A 21,206-nucleotide genomic window follows, 5' to 3' on the forward strand; every position below is an offset into this window, starting at 1 on the left:
GTGGATGACGGGTGTAGTTTTAACCACAGCCTTGGAGAAGCATTAGCGTGGAAATGGATATCAGCTGCTAGGATAGAGCGCGTGTTCGTGAAGATCAGCTAGTTTGATTCCAGCTGCTTGTTTCTGAGCTGATGTGGTATACAACATTCTCTTTACCAACCAAATGCGGTGTTAGGCCTAAAGGGCGAATTCACTCAAAAATAAAAGAAAAGTCATTCCAAACCCAGATGACTTTTTTCTTTTATGCAACAGTGTTATCTAACACTTAACAAAAAAATGGAAATACACTGAAATAACTAAATGTGATATAAAAAGGTATATACAAATACAAGAAAATTATCAAAGGACATGGCAAAATTACTACAAAAAAAAAAAAAAAAAAAGCTAAATATTATCACAATTGCATATAAAATAATAATAATAAAACAAAATTTTATGAAAACCATGACCATGAGTGCCGTCCAAACAAAAACCCCACTGGCAAAAATATATTTTTGTGTCTTCCACAGAAAAAAGTACAAATTAGGGCAAATAAATGACAAATATCATTTTGGATTAACTATCTCTGTACTTCTAATCTCCAATTCTGAATTTACCTAGGGCCCTATGATTTATAATAAATCACAGTTTAACGTCACAGAATTTATCAACTTTTGAATTAATTTTCAAATTTATGAAGACTGTTGATTTCAGCGTCTGCGCTCTCACTAAATGAGGATGTAAACACGTGAAGAACAAATCCAGAGCTTCTCTGAGAGTCATTTTAGGAGCATTTGACCATTCAATTTGTGTAAAACTAGAATCATATAACACAGAACTGTAAAGGTATTCATGGCAACCTGTCAAAATAAAAGCCCGGTTTGATTTCAAGATTACTATTTTTCTGTAGAATGTGCATAGCCTACTGTAATACTACTACTAAAATTAAACAAAACATTTTTTTAAGGAATAATCACACAGCAATTCTTCCATATTTAAATTTTAATAGTAAATCCCCTTTGTTTTCCAAAAAATAAAGTTAGCTTAATTTTCAATAATTAAAATAAAATTAAATAAACATTTTAAGCCTTCATTTGAATTTTTTTTTATATACAACACAGAATTTCTGAGGGGAAAATAAATTATAAGGCTACTTTAAGAAAGAAATTAAGTTGTTTTATGCATTCAAATAATTAGACATGGTAAAACACAGCATTTGGTAATAAAAAATTTGTTTAGAAAAAAATAAATAAAACATTTCATAGGGCCCTAAACGCGTAATTTTTGTTTAACTTTTAATAAACTGATGTGAAAATGTATACGTTTCATGATTTTGATTAATTAGACATGCTTTTTGATTAAAACATTTTAATTTAACTATTAAAAAGAAGTCAAAACATAAAAAAAACTCTGATTCCAGAACAATTAAAATGGAAAATACAGAATTTGGAACAAATAAAACCAATTTCATAGGGCCCCATTTACCCAAAAGAAGAGGAAATAAAACAAACAAAGAGAAATCAAACAGAATTATAAAAATTCTTCCAACTTTAATCAGTTCAGAAAGTTTCACAACAAATGCAACACATAGTAAAGGGGAAATTCACCACTGATCATCAGTATTTGGATTGGTACATTCTTCTTCCTAATGAGAATGTTGGCATTTATGTTTATTTTTCTTAGAATTAAATTCTTGCATTTATTTGGACAGGACTTAAAGATAAAAATGAAAAATACAAAATTAAATGTAAACAGATTTATTTTGCTCCAAGTAGTGTCCTGCAGCACTACAGCATGGTAAACAATGTAAATTAGTACAATTCGAAAACTCCAAAGCAGTCTCTGAGTGAGTTAACATGAGCAGTTATAAAGGTGAAGCTTACAAGAACCCATAAATATTCCAACCACTTTTTTTTTTTTTAAACTTCAATTTAATGAAAGCTCACAAAAGGAGCAACCGTCCTCATTGAGGAAAACAAAAATCCTGATGTCGACTTAGCGACAACACACGCACACTCAACATACCCACAACAAAACAGGACAAAACATCTGCATGTTCCCATGGTAGTAAAGATGCTGTACAGTGATGCTGATATGAACATGTAGAGGGGCTGCTCAACACTCCGGTGTAGGAAAAGTGAATTGAGTTTTGTTACAAAACACCACTCACAACCACAGCAGCATCGATCAGACAGTTCAACTCAGCAATCCGCTTCACATTCTGCAGAGAGCTACTTTAGTCCCGAACCACTTCTGGCTCCTCACCCAAAAGACATTCATTGACATTCTCATTGGCTGGAGCAGATGTGTCACTCATTGACCCACACACTGACATTAGGTACCATCTACACGCTGCCAAAACACACACAGCTCTCTGCAAACACAAACTGCACTCTGGTCTTGACATAAACAAATACATGATGTGTGGAAGAAGATGAGGAAATAGAAGGGGAGAGGGGCAAAGAAAAAAAAAAAACAAAAAAAAAAAACAAGCAGAAGCAAGTTAATTGTACATACGTGACACTTCATGCACGTTCGGATTAAAGTGACCAAACATAAGCAGTTAACAATGGAAACGTCATACGTGAAAGTGTCTGTATGAAACACATACTATGCAAACAGGGCGACAGTATCTTTTACATATTGGCACTGTTTTGGTCAAGAGACAGCCAAGTGTGGAAATCGCCTCCTTGCAGGAAGAGCCTAAGTAGTCACACACACACACTTATGAGAAAACCCACAAAAGAGCAGCCTCAAAACTGCTTTAGTCGTGTGTTTAGGAGTCAGCGCAGTGTGTGTGCTGTGAGTTTGTGTGTGAATTCAGTCGCACATCTCTTCTGGTATTTCGTGAGGGTTGAGGATGCCAGGCACGGACATCTGCAGCTTGTGTTTCTCCTCCTGGGCCTGACGCAGCGATGCCTCTCTCTCTTCCAGGAATAGATCAGTGGTGTCCTCACCCGCAAATTCCTACAGGTACACAGAGAAACGTGTGAGCATTTGTGCGTTCTGCTTGCAAGAACCGCTCTGCCAGGGCACTGTCATCTCTGCCATAATCTAATGTTATAATAACTCCACATCGTGCACATACAGTTACACCATACTTCACAATCCCTTAAAGGTCAAAGGGACAGAATACACTCTCTCTCAAACATTCTCTATTTCCTCTATGTACACAATCTCAACTGCATAAAAACTATTTCTATTGATATCAAAATATTTGCATATGGCAAAGACAAAATTTGTTCCATTATTATACTATTAACTATTATTATGGCTCTCAGTGTCCTTGTCATAAAAGGACAGACGGCTTTCAGCTCACCTTGATCTGTACAAGGAAATCCCTTAAGTGTTCTTTGAATGCTGGGATGTCTTGGTTTAAACTGAACAGGCCAGTCACAAATACTTTGACCTGGGCACTACAAAGAGAAAGAGAACAAACATAGTCAGACAGGAAACATTAATAAACCAGACAGGTCACAGTCACTGTGGAACAAAACCCTTTTTAATTAATCTGAGAGCAAGATGTCTACTGAGAGAACAAGCTTATACCTAAGAGATATGTTGTGTAATACTCAACCGAATGCAATAATCATCACACCAACTGCAATTGGTATATTTATAGGCACTTGAGACATGTTCTTGACCTGCATTTTCTTAAAATAAAAGGTAAAAGTCCTTGCGTTAAAACATACAAGAAAATACAAAGCTCCCAGTGTTTTTGGAAAGTGTAAGTTACACTTGTTATTAAATTATACAACAAAATATCAAACCATACAAGTGGCATTTATATTAAATATATAAAGCCAATGTTATTGAGACATTTCCATGACTCTCCAAAGCTCAAAGACTGGACAGATGCAGTCTCGAATGCACTAGCTCTTGTAAGGGACTGGTTTAGGTGCAAGGTGGCATACTCACTCTTGTAAGTGTGGAAAAGCTGATTTGAGCAAGTTGGCCACATACTCCTGAATAAACACTTGGTTGTTGACTGGGCTTGAGGGGTTTAGAACTGCACTGATTTTTCCTTCCTCAACAAGGTTAAACATGTACGCCAGAATAGAAGCATGCATAGTCAAACCTGCAAGATAAATATGCAGAGGTTAAACAAACAGGAAAAGACATTTTCAAATTTAATGATATTCACTGAAGTCACAAACAAATAAATGGATTTTAATGTAAAAAATAAAATAATTAGGTAACATTAGGTAACAAAAACTTTAAGGTGTCCTTGTTACAATAACAATAAATTATGCAGAATTTCACGCTAAACCAAACCCTAATCCTAATCTTATAGTAAGTAAATGTAGTTAATTAATATTACTCAGTACTTAAATGCACAATTACACTGTCACAAAGACAAATAAAATTATAAACATTTTAAATAATTGTTAATAATTAAATACATTATGCCTATACTATTTAAATTATTTAAATCAAAGTAAAGTTTATATTACTCACGATTACTACATGGTGTTACAAAAAAAAAAAAAAGGAGGAGTCTTTAAGAGCAAGAGAGAGAAGAGGGTGGCCAGAACTGACCGGCAGTATGTGATGTATCTGTGACGACAGAGAAGATGTGTTGTAGGATGTCACAGAAGTATGTCTGATAGAAGCTCTGAGCTGCCGCTTCTTCCTGAGCCACGTTCTGCAGCAGCGTGTAGAGAATCTGAAGGCCTGCATGACATTTTTCATGGTAGTTTATTGTATTTATGTTTTGACAAATGATTAGTGTAAATATCACTGCGATAAATGCATTTGTGTTCTCACCGGTGTCTGCCACATTTCTCATCGTGTGTTTAAAAGCCCATATAATAGAGTCAAGCACAAGCTTAAACTGGGCTGGTGGGATGGCCAAGAATGCTGGGAAACAGTGTGAGTTCACCACCTGCAGCAGGTAGAAGAAATGCGTCCGGTGTTCTGGGTACTCTTCAAAATCCTTAAAAAAAAAATTACACAAAATAAACATTTCAAAAGACTCTTCAATGCACAGAATCTGGTTTTAATAATAAATGACAATGGAATATTAAACATGTATCACAGAATGCTGAGAGATAAGGGCAGCTTACTTTGTTGATCATGTTTAATGTGCACTCAAACACAGCATCAAATATCTGTGGGATCTCTCCAGTAATGTGTCCACCCAGTTTGTTTACGATTGTTGCCATGGTACTAAGCACTTCAGGTTCTCTTGCCGCTGGGACATTGCGCTGGTAATCAATCAGCACAGCATCCAACAGCGGAGGAACAAAGTTCTCCCCCACCTGTAGTACGAACAAAATACACACACATGTGCAAACAGGCTTAAAGGATGAGTGGATAAATGTGTGTTGGGTAAAGACAGCACTAATCTGAACAGGTTCAGACTGACAGATCTGAAGCAGGTATACCAGAATTATCTGCAAAGAGACCCAAATACTGGATATAACAATCACAAAGACTTGAAACCTGAAAGCCTTGAGCTGCACTTGCTTCCCAGATGAGACGTAATGAGTTGTTTGTGGGTAGTGGTTGCATAACGTCTCAAAATCAAGATTTCAGTTTCAAAACTAGACGAATGTATAAGCAATGTATAAGTGCATATCCTGTTACTTGTCCTGTTGCAATTTCAAATGAACTTTTCTTGCAGTCACTAGTTAACATTACATGTTCTGTGACAAAGATTTAAAAGTAAAAATATGCGGTATATTAATATTAATAATATAAATATATTTTTCAAATAATAAAAAATAAATAAATACAAAATGCAGTTTAACGTATTAAAGTTACTTCATGCTTCTTGTTACATTGCTATTTTGGTATTTGTAGGAAATGAACAAATTAAAAGAATGAAAAAAAAAAAGATTTAATATTTGATATTTATGAGAATATTATAAAAAAATATGCATTGTGAAATATTGCAATATTTCAAGATATGTCAACTTCAAAAGTATTTAACGTCAACTTCACATTTAACAGCTTGAATTTCTTTTGTACTTTAAAGTGATAGTTCACCCAAAATTAAAATTACATGTTTATCTGCTTACCCCCAGGGCATCCAAGATGTATGTGACTTTGTTTCTTCAGTAGAACACAAACCAAGATTTTTAACTCAAGCTGTTGCATTGCAGTCTATCAGTCTTATAATGGAGGTAAATGGGAATCATCGCTAAAACGTACAGTAAAACTAAAAACATACACAAACAAAACCAAATTAAAGGGGGGGGTGAAATGCACTTTTTTTTACACTGTTAAAGAGTTGGATTCCCATGCAAAACATAGACAAAGTTTCAAAAATTAAGTTGTACGTTTGAAGGAGTAGTTCTGTTCCAAAACTACTCCTTCCGGTTTGTCACAAGTTTCTGAAAGTTTTTTTCGAGTATGGCTCTGTGTGACGTTAGATGGAGCGGAATTTCTTTATATGGGTCCTGAGGGCACATCTGCCGGAAGAGCGCGCGCTCCCATAGAGCAGAGCAGAGAGAGGCTGTGCACAGACATTCACTGATCAGAGCGAGAGCATCGCGAAATGTCACAAAAGGAGTGTGTTTTTGGTTGCCAGGGCAAGACAACCCTGCACAGATTACCAAAAGAGAAACAGCATTAAGGGACCAGTGGATGGAGTTTATTTTTACAGAGCATCAACAGAGTTGTGCAAGTGTTTGTGTTTGTTCCCTGCATTTCGAAGATGCTTGTTTTACAAACAAGGCCCAGTTTGACGCCGGATTTGCACATCGTTTATTTCTTAAGGGTAATGCAGTCCCAAAGAAAAAGGGTCACGGTCGTGTGTTGGAACCGCATGCGTTGAGTAAAACTGCTTCAAATATCTCTGTGTTGTTAACTTCGCTATCGGCGCGTTGATGTTGTCATCAAACTGCACTTTCCACATGTACAGTTGTGTCACAGCTTCCAAACGCTCTCAAAGCAAAAGCCTACTGGCGCTCGTGATTCTTTAGCTCCGCCCACACGTCACGCCTCCAGCAGGTCGTGTTTTTCCGGGAAAAATCGGTACAGATTATCTTTCTCTTATGAATATAATAAAACTCAAGACTTTTTGGAGTTATGAAGGATGCAGTACTACTCTAAAGGTACTCAAGATTAACAGGATATTGAGTGAAAACGAGCATTTCACCCCCCCTTTAAACTCTACAGCTCGTGATGATACATCAATGTGTAAAGACACAAACCGATCGGTCTGTGGAAGAAACTGAACAGTATTTATATCGTTTTTTTTACCTCTGATTCATGCAACGTCCGAACAGTTAGAACTCTCCTGAGCGCGTTCCCAAAGGCAGGCTCATGAGGTGTCTTCTTCTTCTTGCTTTATGGCGGACTGCAGACTTATAAGTCCATTACCACCACCTATCTCTCAAGAGGACCATTAAAACTCCAAACTTAGATTGTAGATAGAGTGTCAATGGTCCATTTGAGAGATAGGTAGTGGTAATGCACTTATAAGTCTGCAGTCCCCCATAAAGCAAAAAGAAGAAGACGACTCCATACGCACCTGCTGCCGAAAACAAGATCAGGAGAGTTCTTACAGTTCGGACATTGCTTGAATCAGAGGTAAAAAAACAATATAAATACTGCTCAGTTTCCTGCACGGACTGATTGTTTTGTGTCTTTACGCATCAATGTATCGTCACAAGCCATAGTGTTTAATTTGGTTTTGTTTCTGTCACGAAAACAAATTCCTTGTATGTGTAAACATACCTGGCAATAAAGCTCATTCTGATTCTGATTCTGATGTTTTAAGCTTTACTGTACGTTTTAGCCATGATTCCCATTCACACCCATTTTAAGACTGACAGACTGCAACGGCTTGAGTCAAAAATCTTGGTTTGTATTCTACTGAAGAAACGAAGTCACCTACTTCTTGGATGCCCAGGAGTAAGCAGATAAACACCAAAAAAAAATGGGGCGAGGGGGGGTTGAACTATCCCTTTAAGTACAGAGCCTTTGCTGTAATAAATCTGTGATTTGGGTCTCACCATCTGTGGGTCACTGGAGCGGCTGACCCAGCCTGAGATCAGCTTTAGAGTCTCTCTCTTTACTGTGCGCATGCTCCTGATTAGAGGCTGCTTTGTCACCATCTCACCTATATAAAACAGACAACCCCGAATTAAATAAACAGATGTAAACAAAGCATTTGTGGTTCTTGAGTGCAGTCAATTATATAATGTTTAAGCAATACATTGAAGTGTTCAGAGAAAGTCAGATTTTCTCATTAAGAATTTTATTTGGGCAACTATTTAATTAAACGTCACTCATTCTGTTCTAGATGCAGTGATATATATAGCTGCCCAGACAGCCCTGTTATGGACTGCTGTTCACATGCGCACATGGTGCTAAGATCCAAAGCAGCCTTTTGTCTTCCAGCTGAGTGAGTTTGTGTAATTAAACTGACTTCAGTTTAATGCGGATCGGTCACTCTGAGAAAACCAATAGAGATGCTAATGCACACCTAATGTACACATACATAAGGTAATTATGGAATTAAACTATTTGTCTAAAACATATGCCCATCTGTGATGATAAACTCTGAAATTTACAGAGAGTGATTTCATTGCCCAAAGAAAAACACGCACCATTCGTTTGGATGGCAGCAGAGATGTTTTCACTGAGGCACTTGTATACATTTAGCATGTCCAGGTAGATCCGGCCCAACTGAATAACAAAAGGGTGTCCCACGGCTTTACATGCTCTGACGTTGGTTTTCAGGATGCTTCCCAACTGCTTCACTGTCTCTGGGTCCTTCAGGATGTCCACATTCTACAGCAGGATAAAAGCATCCATTTAAGGAAATATTAAAAATGGATAAAAGTTTAACTGAAAAAGAATAGCCATTTCTAATTATATAAACAACACACCTTGGTGGCCTGCTGTATGATGCTGTCCCACACCTGGTTAGGCAACAACATGTACTTCTCTATCAGGTGTTCCTGTACAGCCTGGTCGGTCTGAGCTCCAATCATATAGCCGACAGCTTCGTAAAATGTATGCACCTGAGTACGCACACAAATGGTCACTTAAGTCCAGCAGCACACTCTAACATCTCCTCAAAATATATATTTCTAAGGCACCATGTGTCACAATGACACACAGAGCAGGCTAACTGAAATGGATGGGGTACCTGCTGGGGCTGGAGGTCACAGATGATGGTGTTGATGTTGTTGAGGATCTCATCAATGAAGGGCATCACCTCTCCCACCTGCACCTGCACAAAATGCCTCCTGCACTTCTGAGCAATCTTGATGAAGGTGTCACAAGCCATGTCTTGCACTCCATCATGGGTTTCTAAGAAAGAAAGAACAGTAAAATAAATCTAAGAGAACATGATTACTTCAGTTCTTTTATAATCAAGCTAAAATTAGTAGCTCATATTTATATATTATAACCATAAAGACTAAAATGAAACTGCTGTGTATGTGTAATCAAATGTGACATCAAATCTGCTTCTATTTAGAGATCGATCCAAAGATATCACAGAGGTATACAGACGCAAATCCCTGATTCTATTCTAAGGCTTTAAAGACTTTGTGACTCACCATGCATAAACTCAAACAATTTGTTGACAACAGTCTTCAGGAATTTCCAATGTGCACGTAGGAACCGTGGATATTGGCCCACTATGTACATGATGTTGGAGGCAATGATGGCCTTGTTATCCTTGCCTCTCTTCTGCTCACATAGACCCAAAAGGTCCTGTTGATCACATGGGCACAATATTAGAGTTATAATATTACATAAGACTTTGCATCTTTGTATTGTAAGATTTCTGCACCTTAATGACAGTGACAAGGAACCGCTTCTCATCCTCTTCATGCATGGCTCCACTGATGGAACCAATGGCCCAGCACAGCGTGTTCAGGTTCTTCCAGGACCACTCAGTACCGTTCACCTGATTATGAAGCTTTTCTGTCATAATACGCTCAGTATCGGCATAGTCCAGATGAGTAAGATAGACTGCACAGAGATAAATAGAGAAAAATATGACGACAAACACAGTTTAGCCTGTATTCATGATATAAGGGGTCAGAGCTCTCACCAAGTGTCTCCCTCATGTTCTTGTAGAGGTTAATGGAGTCTGTATCTTTCATGAACTCTCGAACCACCTCGCCCTGATCGTTCTCCACCACCAGCACTTCCTCTGGCTTGGCCATGCGGCTTACCATCAACAAACGCACCTGCAGGACAAAAACAAAAACATCCTTATAGTTTCTATCTTAAATTGTCATCTCAGGTGAAATTTCTTTTTTAGTGAGCCAACCTTAGACAGCACAGGCAGGTAGAGTTGTCTGCGGGGTGGTACATCGAAGTGTTGGCTCCCTGAGAGGAGAGGAGAGGTGGATGTTGAGAAAGGACTCTCTCTGTAAAGCTCGGCTGCCAGGTGGTTCCAGTACTCCAGACAGATCTTAAAGATCTCTGTCTCCTCCACCTCTGACACTAGCAACATGTAATGTAGAGCCTAAACAGAGAAACAAACAGGGCATTAACACAATATCATCAATAACTGAGGCTGATTCTCCTTTAGTCCGTGAGTGTGTGTACCTCCATAAGCGTCTCTCTGAGGTTCAGTCTCTTTTCTATCAGCTGTCCGTGCTCTTTGAGGAAGGTGCAGAGGAACAGGCTGAGGTTCTGAATGAAGTTTTGCTCATCATCTTTACCATTTGCATATGCCAATCGAATGTTGGTGTTTAAAGGAAGCATCTTCAACACACAGATAAGAAAAGTGAACATCAGACTGGCCCAAAAGCAACTAGGATACAGGAATTGTACTTTGATCTGCACTAGAAAGGAGGTTACCTGTTTGAGCTGCATCATGGTCAGGGTGAAGAGACTGACGAACTGCTCCTCGTACTGGCTGACACTGACTCCTGCTATCTCAGTCAAGCACTTCAGCGTCACGTTGCGAAACATCGGCACATTTAAAAACTACAGATACACCCAGCAAAGGAGAGGGGCCAACAATTAGCCACTGCTTTTTAAGTGTGAAAACCCAATCTTTGCAGTTATTATTGTATGACTATGTTACCTAGACTTGCTTCTGATTGGATAATAGATGCATGCTACAGTCTAATATTTTGTTTTTTAATAGAAATATATAGGGCTGTGCAAAAAATCGAATGCGATTTTCATGCACATCTCATCAGTAAAGACGTTCCTGTAATTAGAAGTATATCTCCCAGCACGTGCGTTCAGATCATGGTTGCCAGGTTTTCACAACAAATCCTGCTCAGTTGCTTCTCAAAACTAGCCCAATCGCGTTTCCAGGAGGTTCCCCAATAAAAAAATTGCTTTCCAGGGTTAAAATTGAAGTTTTATGGCATGGTTGCCTTGGTAAAGTTTGCATTTTAGGGGCTAAATATCACGTTATTTCTATTGGGGTCGCTTCCACCCGCGGACATGAAAAACAACCACAGACTTGGCAACACTGGTTGGCATTTACTACACTGAGCCGTAATTCACTGACAATCTACAGAAAATCGATTTTAAAATCGGTGGCGATTCTTTGTCGATTTTGAAAACGATTTCGTGTTAGTTGTCGGTAGACTGCCGCTCCACCTGAACCAGTGTAGCCAAGTCTACGGATGTTTTTCATGTCAGCGGTTTGAAGCAGCCCCAATACCATTAACGTAATATTTAGCCCCTAAAATGTGAATTTTACCAAGACAACCATGCCAAAAAACAAAACGTATATTTTAACCCCGGGAAGCATTTTTTTTAAATCTGGGAACCTCCTGGAATCTCGATTAATTTTGGACTAGTTTTGAGAAGCAACAGGGCAGGATTTGTTGTGAAAACCTGGCAACCCTGATCTGAACACGCGTGCTGGAGATAATACTTCCAATTAAAGGAGCGTTTTTACTGATGAGATGTGCATGAAAATAGCATTTGATTTTTTGCACAGCCCTAGAAATATATTTCTGTGTTGGTTTATATAAGACCTATCAAGCAACAGCAAAAGCATTCTACTTAATTCCTAGTTTTTCCACAAAGTCTGTAAAAGTAAGAAAATCTCCAGATATATTACCTTGTACACCAGAGTACTGATGAGTTTAGTTTCAAAGATATAGCCCAAGGGAATCCAGTTAAGAAACCTCAGCAGAGTCTCTAATGTAGCATGCACAAGTGGGGCATTCTGGGAATTTTCCTGAGAATTGTATGAAAGAAAAAAAAAATCCTTTAGGCCAGTAAACACATGGATTGTTGTGTATACAAATCAGCATTTGAAGTTACACATTTAAAGCATCTTCCACCATGTCTGGTTAGCTTACTAAATAGCTTCAGTGATGAGCGCCGCATTTTACCCAAAGCTGAACATTCTTCAAGTCGTTCGTGGTGCAGAGAAAAAAAAATGCATAAGCGCTCAGAGTAAAAAAGACATTCCGTGCTTAGCGCGCTTTTGGCATTTTAAAAAATGTGGTGTTTCATTTATAACAATTGAAAAAATTTGCTAGCCAAAAATCTGCATGCCACAAGTGGAAGAACACATTGAAAATCAGTGCCTTAATAAACAAGAACATTTAAAATATAGGTGTCTATGGATGAAAAAAAAACACATACCATCACAAACTGGCACAACTGAAATATCTGGGAGAACTCATTGCACATGCTGCGGATGTAAACCAGATCACAAAACAACATGGATTAATTAACAAGAAATACTTTAATAATGTAAATACTACCTCATTTTCAACCATAAAATGATTATCTTTTAATGCCCTCATACCTGTCCTTCAGGTGTTTGGCTTTCACTTGTGTCATCTGGCCACTGGAGAAGTCAAACACCTCCTCACTGAGGAGCTTGAGAATGATCATATTGTTCTGGCAAAGGCTCTCACTGGTGCGGCTCGCGCCAACAATGTCACTGATAAATGTGGGCCAGTGTTTTGGCCACTCCTGCTTCAGGATCTAAACACAAATCAGCAATTAACATATTACACAAACCTGAAGAAAGGTAACAAATCATCAAATACACACACACACACATACACACACACACACACAATCATCATGTTTTGTGGCATTTACTGTTATTCTGGGGCTATGAATCTCTAATCTACTAAAAAAAAGTCAAACAAAACTCACCTGTACTAATATCATGTTGAGTTTTCCAATGTACACTTTCTCTTTCTGAAAAAAAGGCAAAGCATAGCATAAAGCAGACAGCCAGACAGAAACCACAGAAAGACGGTAAACAAAATAAGTGGAAGTTCACTGACCTCGACATTGGCTGCATCTGATGATGTCTTTATAATGAGACCCACAACATACTTTTTAATGCCTGAAATAAAGCAGAGCAGTGAAGAGCCTCAATGCATACAGTAAATCAGCATAAAACCCCATGAGCTTCCCATCCAGATAAACGCAGCTCGTGTTACTGTCTGTTCATCTGTAGATCTACATCAGCATATTAAAGATTTGCTGCATTTTTCACATTCAAAGAAACAAAAACACTACTTGATATTATAATTTAAAAGCTTAATGTTTAAAAGTGAATGATGCAATGAAATGTCTTTTGACTGAATATCAAACACTGCTTAATTTAACAAATTTACAAATATTTGAACCTGAGAAGTTCAAATGTAATTATGAAATTAATGTTATAACATACTATTTGTATAATTTTCTTTAAATAATACCTTGCTTTTCAGTGTCTGAATCACAAGTCAGAATAACCATACTCCACTTTGTGTAATATTATTTGCACTTATTCATTTGGCTGGGTGCAGACTCACAGTTTATAGAGAGACTTGTTTTGGATGTTGAGAAATCAATATTGGTTAAGATGTATGGCACAGAAAGTATCCAAGTGTTGATTTATTAGCAATTAAAAAGGCTTACATCATGTTTTTGATTTCATGTGATCTTTCAGAGAGCAGATTGTTTTTTTTTTTGTGTTTTTTTTTATAGATGAACACTAAGCTGAGCAGACGACCTACTGTGCATTTTTAAAAGGGGAATTCAGCTCAACTTGGCAATCACACACTTGATTCTAATGAATGTGTTGGCCTGCTAGAAATGTTTTGTAGAGTCAAGTCCATCGCAGAGTGAAATGTTTACTTCTACATGTCAATGATCCCTTCACTGTATGTCCAAATCCAGCCTTTGAGCTGCTTATGACTTGAGCTATGAATTACATGTTCATCTCAATCAGAGAGTCAGTTTTACCTTCACACTGGTTTCTGGGCAGAATCTTCCATCTCGTTTTAATAACCGTTTCCAGAATCTGCAGTGCATAGTACTGTAATACCAAGAGTACAAATCAAGAGTTAATGATCCAAACATTGACCAGCCAATTTACCAGAGCTGTACCCTTACACAATAAAAAATTGCTCTTAACTTTGACTGACTAATATATTTTCACACATTCTTTGGTGTATTCCAAATGAATTCAGATGGGAAAAAACATGCAGATTTGACTTCAGTAAGAATTATATTATAAACTGAAAAAGTCATCATATTGCCCCATCAAAACTCTACACATTGTTTGTATGGGATTCTGTAGAAGTTTTGCTGTTTCTGGCCATGTCACACCAGAATGTGAAAGACAGGAAAGGAGGAATCAATGGCAAACAGCTAATGGCTTGCTTTCTGTGCCTGGCCACAACAAAGCAAGCAGCTTGGGGAAGTGACGCAAAGAACTGTGTCTGAAAGCAAAATGAACCGAAGGATTATTTTATGAGTCAATAGCCACTCTCAAAACTTTAATCATCAGTGATGTTTTCCCGTTGGTCAGATAAAGACCACACCCCTTTCTGTTGTACTGTTTTCACCAGTAACTGGTGTGGGTCTCAGGAACAGCAAGACCAGCCACAGGATTGGTTCTATAGACTGCCTTCAGATGTTTTATTTACTGCTTTTAAAAGGGTATTAATGGTGCATTAGTTTTCTTGTTCTGGTCACTAATATTATTTGGATAAACAGCATTTCAACTGTAGGGATTCATGAGAAAAAAGGAGAAATGTGGTGCTAAAAGTTAATGTGTTAAAGCAAAACAGGGAATACCGGTCATGAGTGAGGATATTAAAGGTAAGGCCTGGAGTAGTAAGTTGCTTGCATATGGACACATTTAACCCTGTAAAAAAAATCACCAGGATCCTTTCACCTTTAATTTTTCATAGGTTAATAAAAAAATACAAATAAAGGCAAGACAGAAAAACATTGCAACACTACGCAAAGCATAAAGTTTTAATAGCTCACATGTGATGTTGCAATATTTCTTGGTGTAGGATCGAGAAATGCTTGGGGTAAAAAAAAGCAAACCACAGTACACCGAGACACTGATGATCCCTACAGTAGAAATAGCTGCTTTTATCCATAACGAAGATTTAAAAAAGGGGGTAAACGGCCTGCCTATCTCCCTGCCGTCTCTGAGCTCCATATGAGGCATGTGCAGTGTGAATGGAGACACAGCAGAATGGAGAGTAAGGGAATGAAAAGGTAGACCTTGTGGAGGCCTGCCGCCAAAGCCTAGCTGTGTCAAGGTGCACAGGAAGACACACCCCTTTTCGCCCTATTACAAGCAATCAACATAATGGAACATTGTGATTAATATCAAATATGAACAACTTCAATTAATTGTCTTTTGTTTGCTTTTTCTCCTACAAAAAGGCTGTTAGTAAATTAAGCAAAAAGCCAAATGTTCACAAGCACGTTAATGCGCTCTTTCTGTATTTTTCTTGTTGAATTTAGACAAATTCAAAGAATTTACCTGCTCTGTATATTTTCCTGTCTGTTCTTCTAGAGCCCCCACTTTTGGGCCATTATCATTTTGATATTACAGATACTGTTGTTAAATCAACTCAATCATTAGTGTTAAGAGCCATCTAAAAAGGCAAGCAGACGGCCAACTGGGCCAGCAGTACTTTGAGGAAGTCTGTTAACACACTGAGGAAGACAATTCATCCACAAAACTACTAAATGATTTACATTCAGTCTACACACTACAATGTGAACAAATACACTATGATGATATGAACTCTGGGAGTGTGTGGTTTCCAAAAGTAGAAATAATTTTTCAGTATACCAGAAATTCTACACTAAGTGTATCCTCTACTTTACTTACTAAACATAATGAACTTGAAATCAATGGATAAGAATTGGATCACATGGATCAGATGTTTTATATATCTTAACCCTAAACAGTCAGTCATTATTAACACACCTCTGTCTGCTGTACGGATGGAGATACGGAGGTATTTCACTGTCAGCTGAGGATCCTCACACACCAACTTTAACTATGACTTTGCTTGACCAGGAGAAGAATTTAAGGAGAGGTGTAGGAAAATGTGATCTCACATGTGTACAGAGGAATCTGTTTTTGACATGATGCTAGGCAACCCAAATACACTTAAGGAATGGGTATTGCTGGTTTGAAGGAAAAGAAAAGAAAATTGTGTTCCTGTATAATGTGTGAAAAAAGATCAGATCTTCCTCAAAGTTTAGAAACCATGACCCTCCAATGCATATCTTGGGACTCTGCTTACTTTGGTGTTCATATTCTGAGAGAACTCCAGAATAGTGTCAACACGAGTCCATGCGTCTGGGTGCTCCTTCAAATGAGTCAGCACCTCCTGAGCCATTCTTTGCTAAAATAGAGAAACATTAGTCTTAACTTACACTTTAAATTAACAAACAAGTGGCTACGTATTAATGATATCAATGCTTACACTAGTGCATGAATACACACACATACATACATACAAGAGACAAATTTATTGTTATTATCAATGTTAAAAACAGTTGTGCTGTTGTTTGTTTTTGTAGAAACAACAGTAAAACTTTTTCACGATTCTTTGAAGGTCAAAAGAACATTTATATGAAATTTAAATCTTTTGTACCAGGTCTTATTTACTGTCACTTTTGAATGTAATTGGTTCTTGCTAATTTATTACTGTCTTTTTTTTGTGTGTAAGTCCTACTTACCTGTGGCCCAACCCCATGGTAAAGACAGTTGACCACATTATCAAGCAGGTTGATATCCAGTTTCTGGTTAAAGTCCAGCAGCTGTCTGGCTGCATGGTCAGCTAACATTGTCATAATTGCTGGCATAGAGCTCTGTGGGGGACAGGGAGGAAACATCCAGCAGGGGAAAGTCAAGTGAAATGAACATTTGGATACACAAATCCAACAGCTGACCACTACCCCCCTCCCTCGACCCAGGACCATCCAAAAAGCCTTATATGACCTGGCCTGCCAACTCACCAATGCCTGCTGGAGGGTTTAATCCTCAATAACAATGGAAAAGGTGGGTGGCGCAATAAAGGTAACATGCTTGCAGAATGAATATCCCGATATTTCCACTTACTGGGCTCGTCATTATTCAATGAATGAGACCACGTGCTAGGCAGCCCTCTCGCTGACGTCATTCTGTTTACATATAACACAAGAGATGCGACCAGTTCTCCGACTTTAGAACGGTTTTTTTCTACTCATATCGAAATTTTATAACACTTCAATAATGTTTACATACAGTTTGAAGTTCAATCGAAAGGCCAATGCTCAAGTTAATTCAATTTGCACCACGGACCCAAACTATTGCGTAACGAGGTAAGCATAACGGCCAAGAACCCAGAGACAAAAAGTTTGGCATTGGATGAAATTTCTAGAATTTACTTGGACGCGACACAGTAAAGCTTTGTGAGGCCACGAGTCTTTCAGGCCTTAATAAAGCGACGGTACCATAGTCCTCGGTACTGTGCAACCTGTTGATTTATCTGCTTTTTTCCACACCTCACCTTGTTTGATTAAAAAAAGCAATGGCCACAACAGGACACAGAGCTACCTACCAGTTGATTTCATGGACACGTCTTCAAAACACAACTGGGTTTGATAAGATCAGCAGCTGTTTGGCCACGTTTAAGCGTTAACATTCATAATAATGTATCGCTTTACTAACTGTGGCAACAATTACGCATGCATGTTGTCATACTAATGCGCTTAAATGGACAGCAAAACAAATACTTTAGTGCGCAATTACAATACTGGCGGTCTACAGCCGTGTCAGATGACTTTAACGGGGGTGACTGTGCAAGGATCTCCCTCCCTCACTCCGGAGCAACCCCTCCCACCAACACCATGCTCTGCACCCTACACCTGAACGCTGTGCAGACTTTACTAGCAGTAAACCAGGTAAGAAATAGACCACCTGTATTTATTTATTTTTGCCGTTAATACGTCAAATGAATGATACACAGTTCTGCGAATGTCAAACCTGAATTTTACAATTTAAATTGACTTGCCCGAACAACATAATCTGGGACCGCGTTTATGGAGCTCGTGATGTATGTGTGACAGTTTTGATGTTACGTGATATATAACGATAGTTAAAACGAACAAAACCCAGATACATTACTCAGTCCAGCGTGACACCACCAGTGCTGAACATGAGCCATCACGCAACACACCCGCAACATCCCTCGTAAACCCTCAGTAGAGCAAAGCCACTTCACTTTCTCCCGACCTTAACCTCCAAACGTGCAATTTCTAGGCATTTCTACACAATCTCACAGCATCATCATTCTCCATAAAGCACAGACCAACCCAAGCACTCTAGCTGTAAGTTTTCACCTCATATTTACCTACCTAAAGTCCAAAGCCTTTGAGAGAAAGAAGGTGGGCTTGTCTGCCAGAGTTGCTAAAATAATTTTTATTTGATCCAGTATTTTTGTACAAGTTTCTGGCAAAAGATCTTTAGGATGAGTCGTTGACTGGCCAGCCACACTATTCCTCTGTGAAGACCACACAATTTAGAAGCTTGATTTAAGGACCACAAGGATGTGAATTCCGCGTCAACAATCACGGCGAGTTCAGTATTTTTTCAGTCCAGTCATGTTACGAAACAAAGTTAACCTTAAATGTGCTCTGTACTGAAGTATATTTTGCACCAGGGCGGTAATAGAGACTGAGCCTGTGCCTCCTTCTCACAAGCAACAAACTCGTAACCGGTTGAAACCGGTTCAGACTGGGAGATTCCATCTCGGTTTAGTTTTGAGCCGATGGCGCCGCGAAAAGTTTGGATTAACGTCACGCCCATGGAGGCGTGCCATTGGGCGAAGCGTTGCTAAGCTCGTCCTTGCACGCGGTCCATTGGATGGCGCGCACGTCAATCCACCCGAAAGCTCCGCCCGTTCAGAGAAAAAGAGAAGGCAACTGCGTGCAAAATGGACTTGTAATTTGCGATATTATGATCGCGTATTATTTCTTTATTATTATTTTTTAAGGGAAATGCAAGTTTCGAGTTACTTATTTTGCGCGACTCTACCGAAAAACACCCTCTTTTTATATTTCCCGTGTGCTTTAAATGATCCGGTTTTTTATATTCAGCAACAGCGATCGTTTGGATATTATGAACATGCTCGGAAAAATTATTTCACGGTGGACTGAAGGAGATCGAGGGCATCGAGTCCGCGAGGCGGATGTAGGAGCCTGTACTTGTGCTGATTGTACGCTGGTAATTTTCCACGAGCCACGAAGGGGAGTGGTTGGTCAGAGTCAGGGTATGATACGCATGGCATGGGTCAGAGCCTGATACAGTTGGCTTGTTATGGTCTCCATAAACTTAACTCCCGTGAAGTTAACTCCAATATGACTGTGATGTATAATAAACCTATCGAATCACTCGAAAACGTAATCATAAAGCCCGTAAAGGTGCTTCACAGGGAAGTTTAATGCTCTCATATTCTCCCTGTCCTCCCTCTTTGTAAGTCATGTGACGCAACTTAAACGTCATCTGATGGAAAAATACTGGATTTTGTGTGAGCAAAATAGAGTAGTGTTTGCACCGAACAAAGAATGAGGGAAATAATATATTGTTTTGAAATCAAGAAGTCATTTATTCTTATGCATTTTTCATTAAACTGTTACATTTCATAAAGTCATGATGTGTACTGCATGTTGAATATCTGATACAATATTTCCCTATAGTCCAGCATGTCCAAGCTCATTCTACACACCTTTTAAAATTGTTAACTAAATAAGAAGTGTTACAGTAGTTTAGACCAGTAATTTGGTAAACTATATGCTCAGCCTTTACCAACAAACTGATCTCCAGTGAAGGTAAACCTTTAATTAAAATGCCAGATTTTAGGCTTATTCTCAAACAGACACTATCATTGCATTTTGTTATTTAAATGGGTACAGAAATAATTTGATAATCAGCTGTTGTGTGAATCAGATCCACATTTACTCCTTTTTTAAATCTTTGATTACATGTAGGTCCCATGCAGCTATAAACTTTGGAAGCTGAGATAAGTGTTGAGGAGGTTTGTGTTTACCTGACTGTGAGTAAAGTCAGTGCCACAACTTACATTTTTTTGATTTCCTTTCTTGCTTCCACCTAGTTTCCAGGAATCACAGGCAAAATACTCTGAACCCCATGAAGGATAAGATAAATGTTGAATAAATACAGTTACTGCAGGTTTTATGATAAAACAATTAGTATTTAATGGATAAAATAAAATGTATTTTAGGCTATGACTTCACTTTGTGTAACAGTAAACTCAACATTATTCCTTGCTTTGTTGTGTCGGCTGTTTTTAATTATTTTGATTAATACAATAAATCATTGAAACTTATCTGGACGTCTTGTTTTGTTTATTCCAGGTCCCAGACCATGCTTATTTACTAGAATGCATTTTTGTTGAAATTTGCAAAACCTGACATGTTCTCTATTAAAGTATGTAATTAATCAACAAATACAGAGTGTCTTAAAGTTAACAAGGTCATGGGGACAACCAAAAGAGGTCATCTTGCTGAAGTGAGCAGTAGGAGGGGTAGAGGAGAGAGCAGTGCACTGCATTATGACACATACATGTGAAATGAGGTGGACTGCTCCGTTCAGGATTGGGCTAGCTTAAGCCCGTTCTATCTGGTCCTGCTTTACCATTTACATGTAATGTCATAACCTGCTCCTCCCGTCACTCAAACAAGTTTGACAGTTGTCTTGTTAAGGGTGTGGTATATACTTTCTCATAACCTATGAATCCTGCCTAATTAAAAAATTTAATTTAATAGTGAATCTTTTTGTAAGTATGTCCTTGTCCCTTTTGTATGGATGTCCTTTACTACTATTAGTATTATCATTATTATTATTAAATGATTTTTCTATTTTATTATTATTATTATCATATATTCATGAAGCATGGAGAATTGCTAATATCATTTGATGCATATCCACATTAAAATATAAATCTTACAAGAATATTCTTGTTATTTGCAATTATGTGTTGGCTTCTTTAAATTGTGCA

The 21,206-nt window shown here is 38.2% G+C and overlaps 1 protein-coding gene across 4 annotated transcripts; it reads right to left on the bottom strand.

Moving 5' to 3' along the window:
• Nucleotides 1–1,504: 1,504 nt before the first annotated feature.
• Nucleotides 1,505–19,239, bottom strand: LOC113093179 (exportin-1-like). 4 transcript variants are annotated; one of them, XM_026259040.1, is made up of 25 exons: nucleotides 18,544–19,239; nucleotides 16,885–17,016; nucleotides 16,446–16,547; nucleotides 14,128–14,200; nucleotides 13,179–13,240; nucleotides 13,045–13,089; nucleotides 12,686–12,867; nucleotides 12,520–12,568; nucleotides 11,987–12,106; nucleotides 10,759–10,887; nucleotides 10,504–10,662; nucleotides 10,223–10,420; nucleotides 10,001–10,139; nucleotides 9,737–9,918; nucleotides 9,501–9,657; nucleotides 9,086–9,249; nucleotides 8,823–8,957; nucleotides 8,541–8,724; nucleotides 7,944–8,050; nucleotides 5,046–5,240; nucleotides 4,747–4,915; nucleotides 4,519–4,653; nucleotides 3,898–4,057; nucleotides 3,299–3,395; nucleotides 1,505–2,946 (listed from the first exon to the last, which is right to left on the bottom strand). In XM_026259040.1, the coding sequence occupies exons 2-25, from the start codon at nucleotides 17,008–17,010 to the stop codon at nucleotides 2,800–2,802; spliced, it is 3,216 nt and encodes a 1,071-aa protein (XP_026114825.1). In that variant the 5' UTR covers nucleotides 17,011–17,016; nucleotides 18,544–19,239; the 3' UTR covers nucleotides 1,505–2,799. The 4 variants fall into 4 exon arrangements, 3 of the variants coding, with proteins under 3 accessions (XP_026114825.1, XP_026114826.1, XP_026114827.1); XM_026259041.1 differs by lacking the exon at nucleotides 18,544–19,239 and adding an exon at nucleotides 17,748–18,530; XM_026259042.1 differs by lacking the exon at nucleotides 18,544–19,239 and adding an exon at nucleotides 17,164–17,700.
• Nucleotides 19,240–21,206: the final 1,967 nt, after the last annotated feature.

The sequence above is a fragment of the Carassius auratus genome, unplaced genomic scaffold (assembly GCF_003368295.1).
Source record: "Carassius auratus strain Wakin unplaced genomic scaffold, ASM336829v1 scaf_tig00214919, whole genome shotgun sequence".
In the NCBI taxonomy this organism is placed as follows: Eukaryota; Metazoa; Chordata; class Actinopteri; order Cypriniformes; family Cyprinidae; genus Carassius; species Carassius auratus.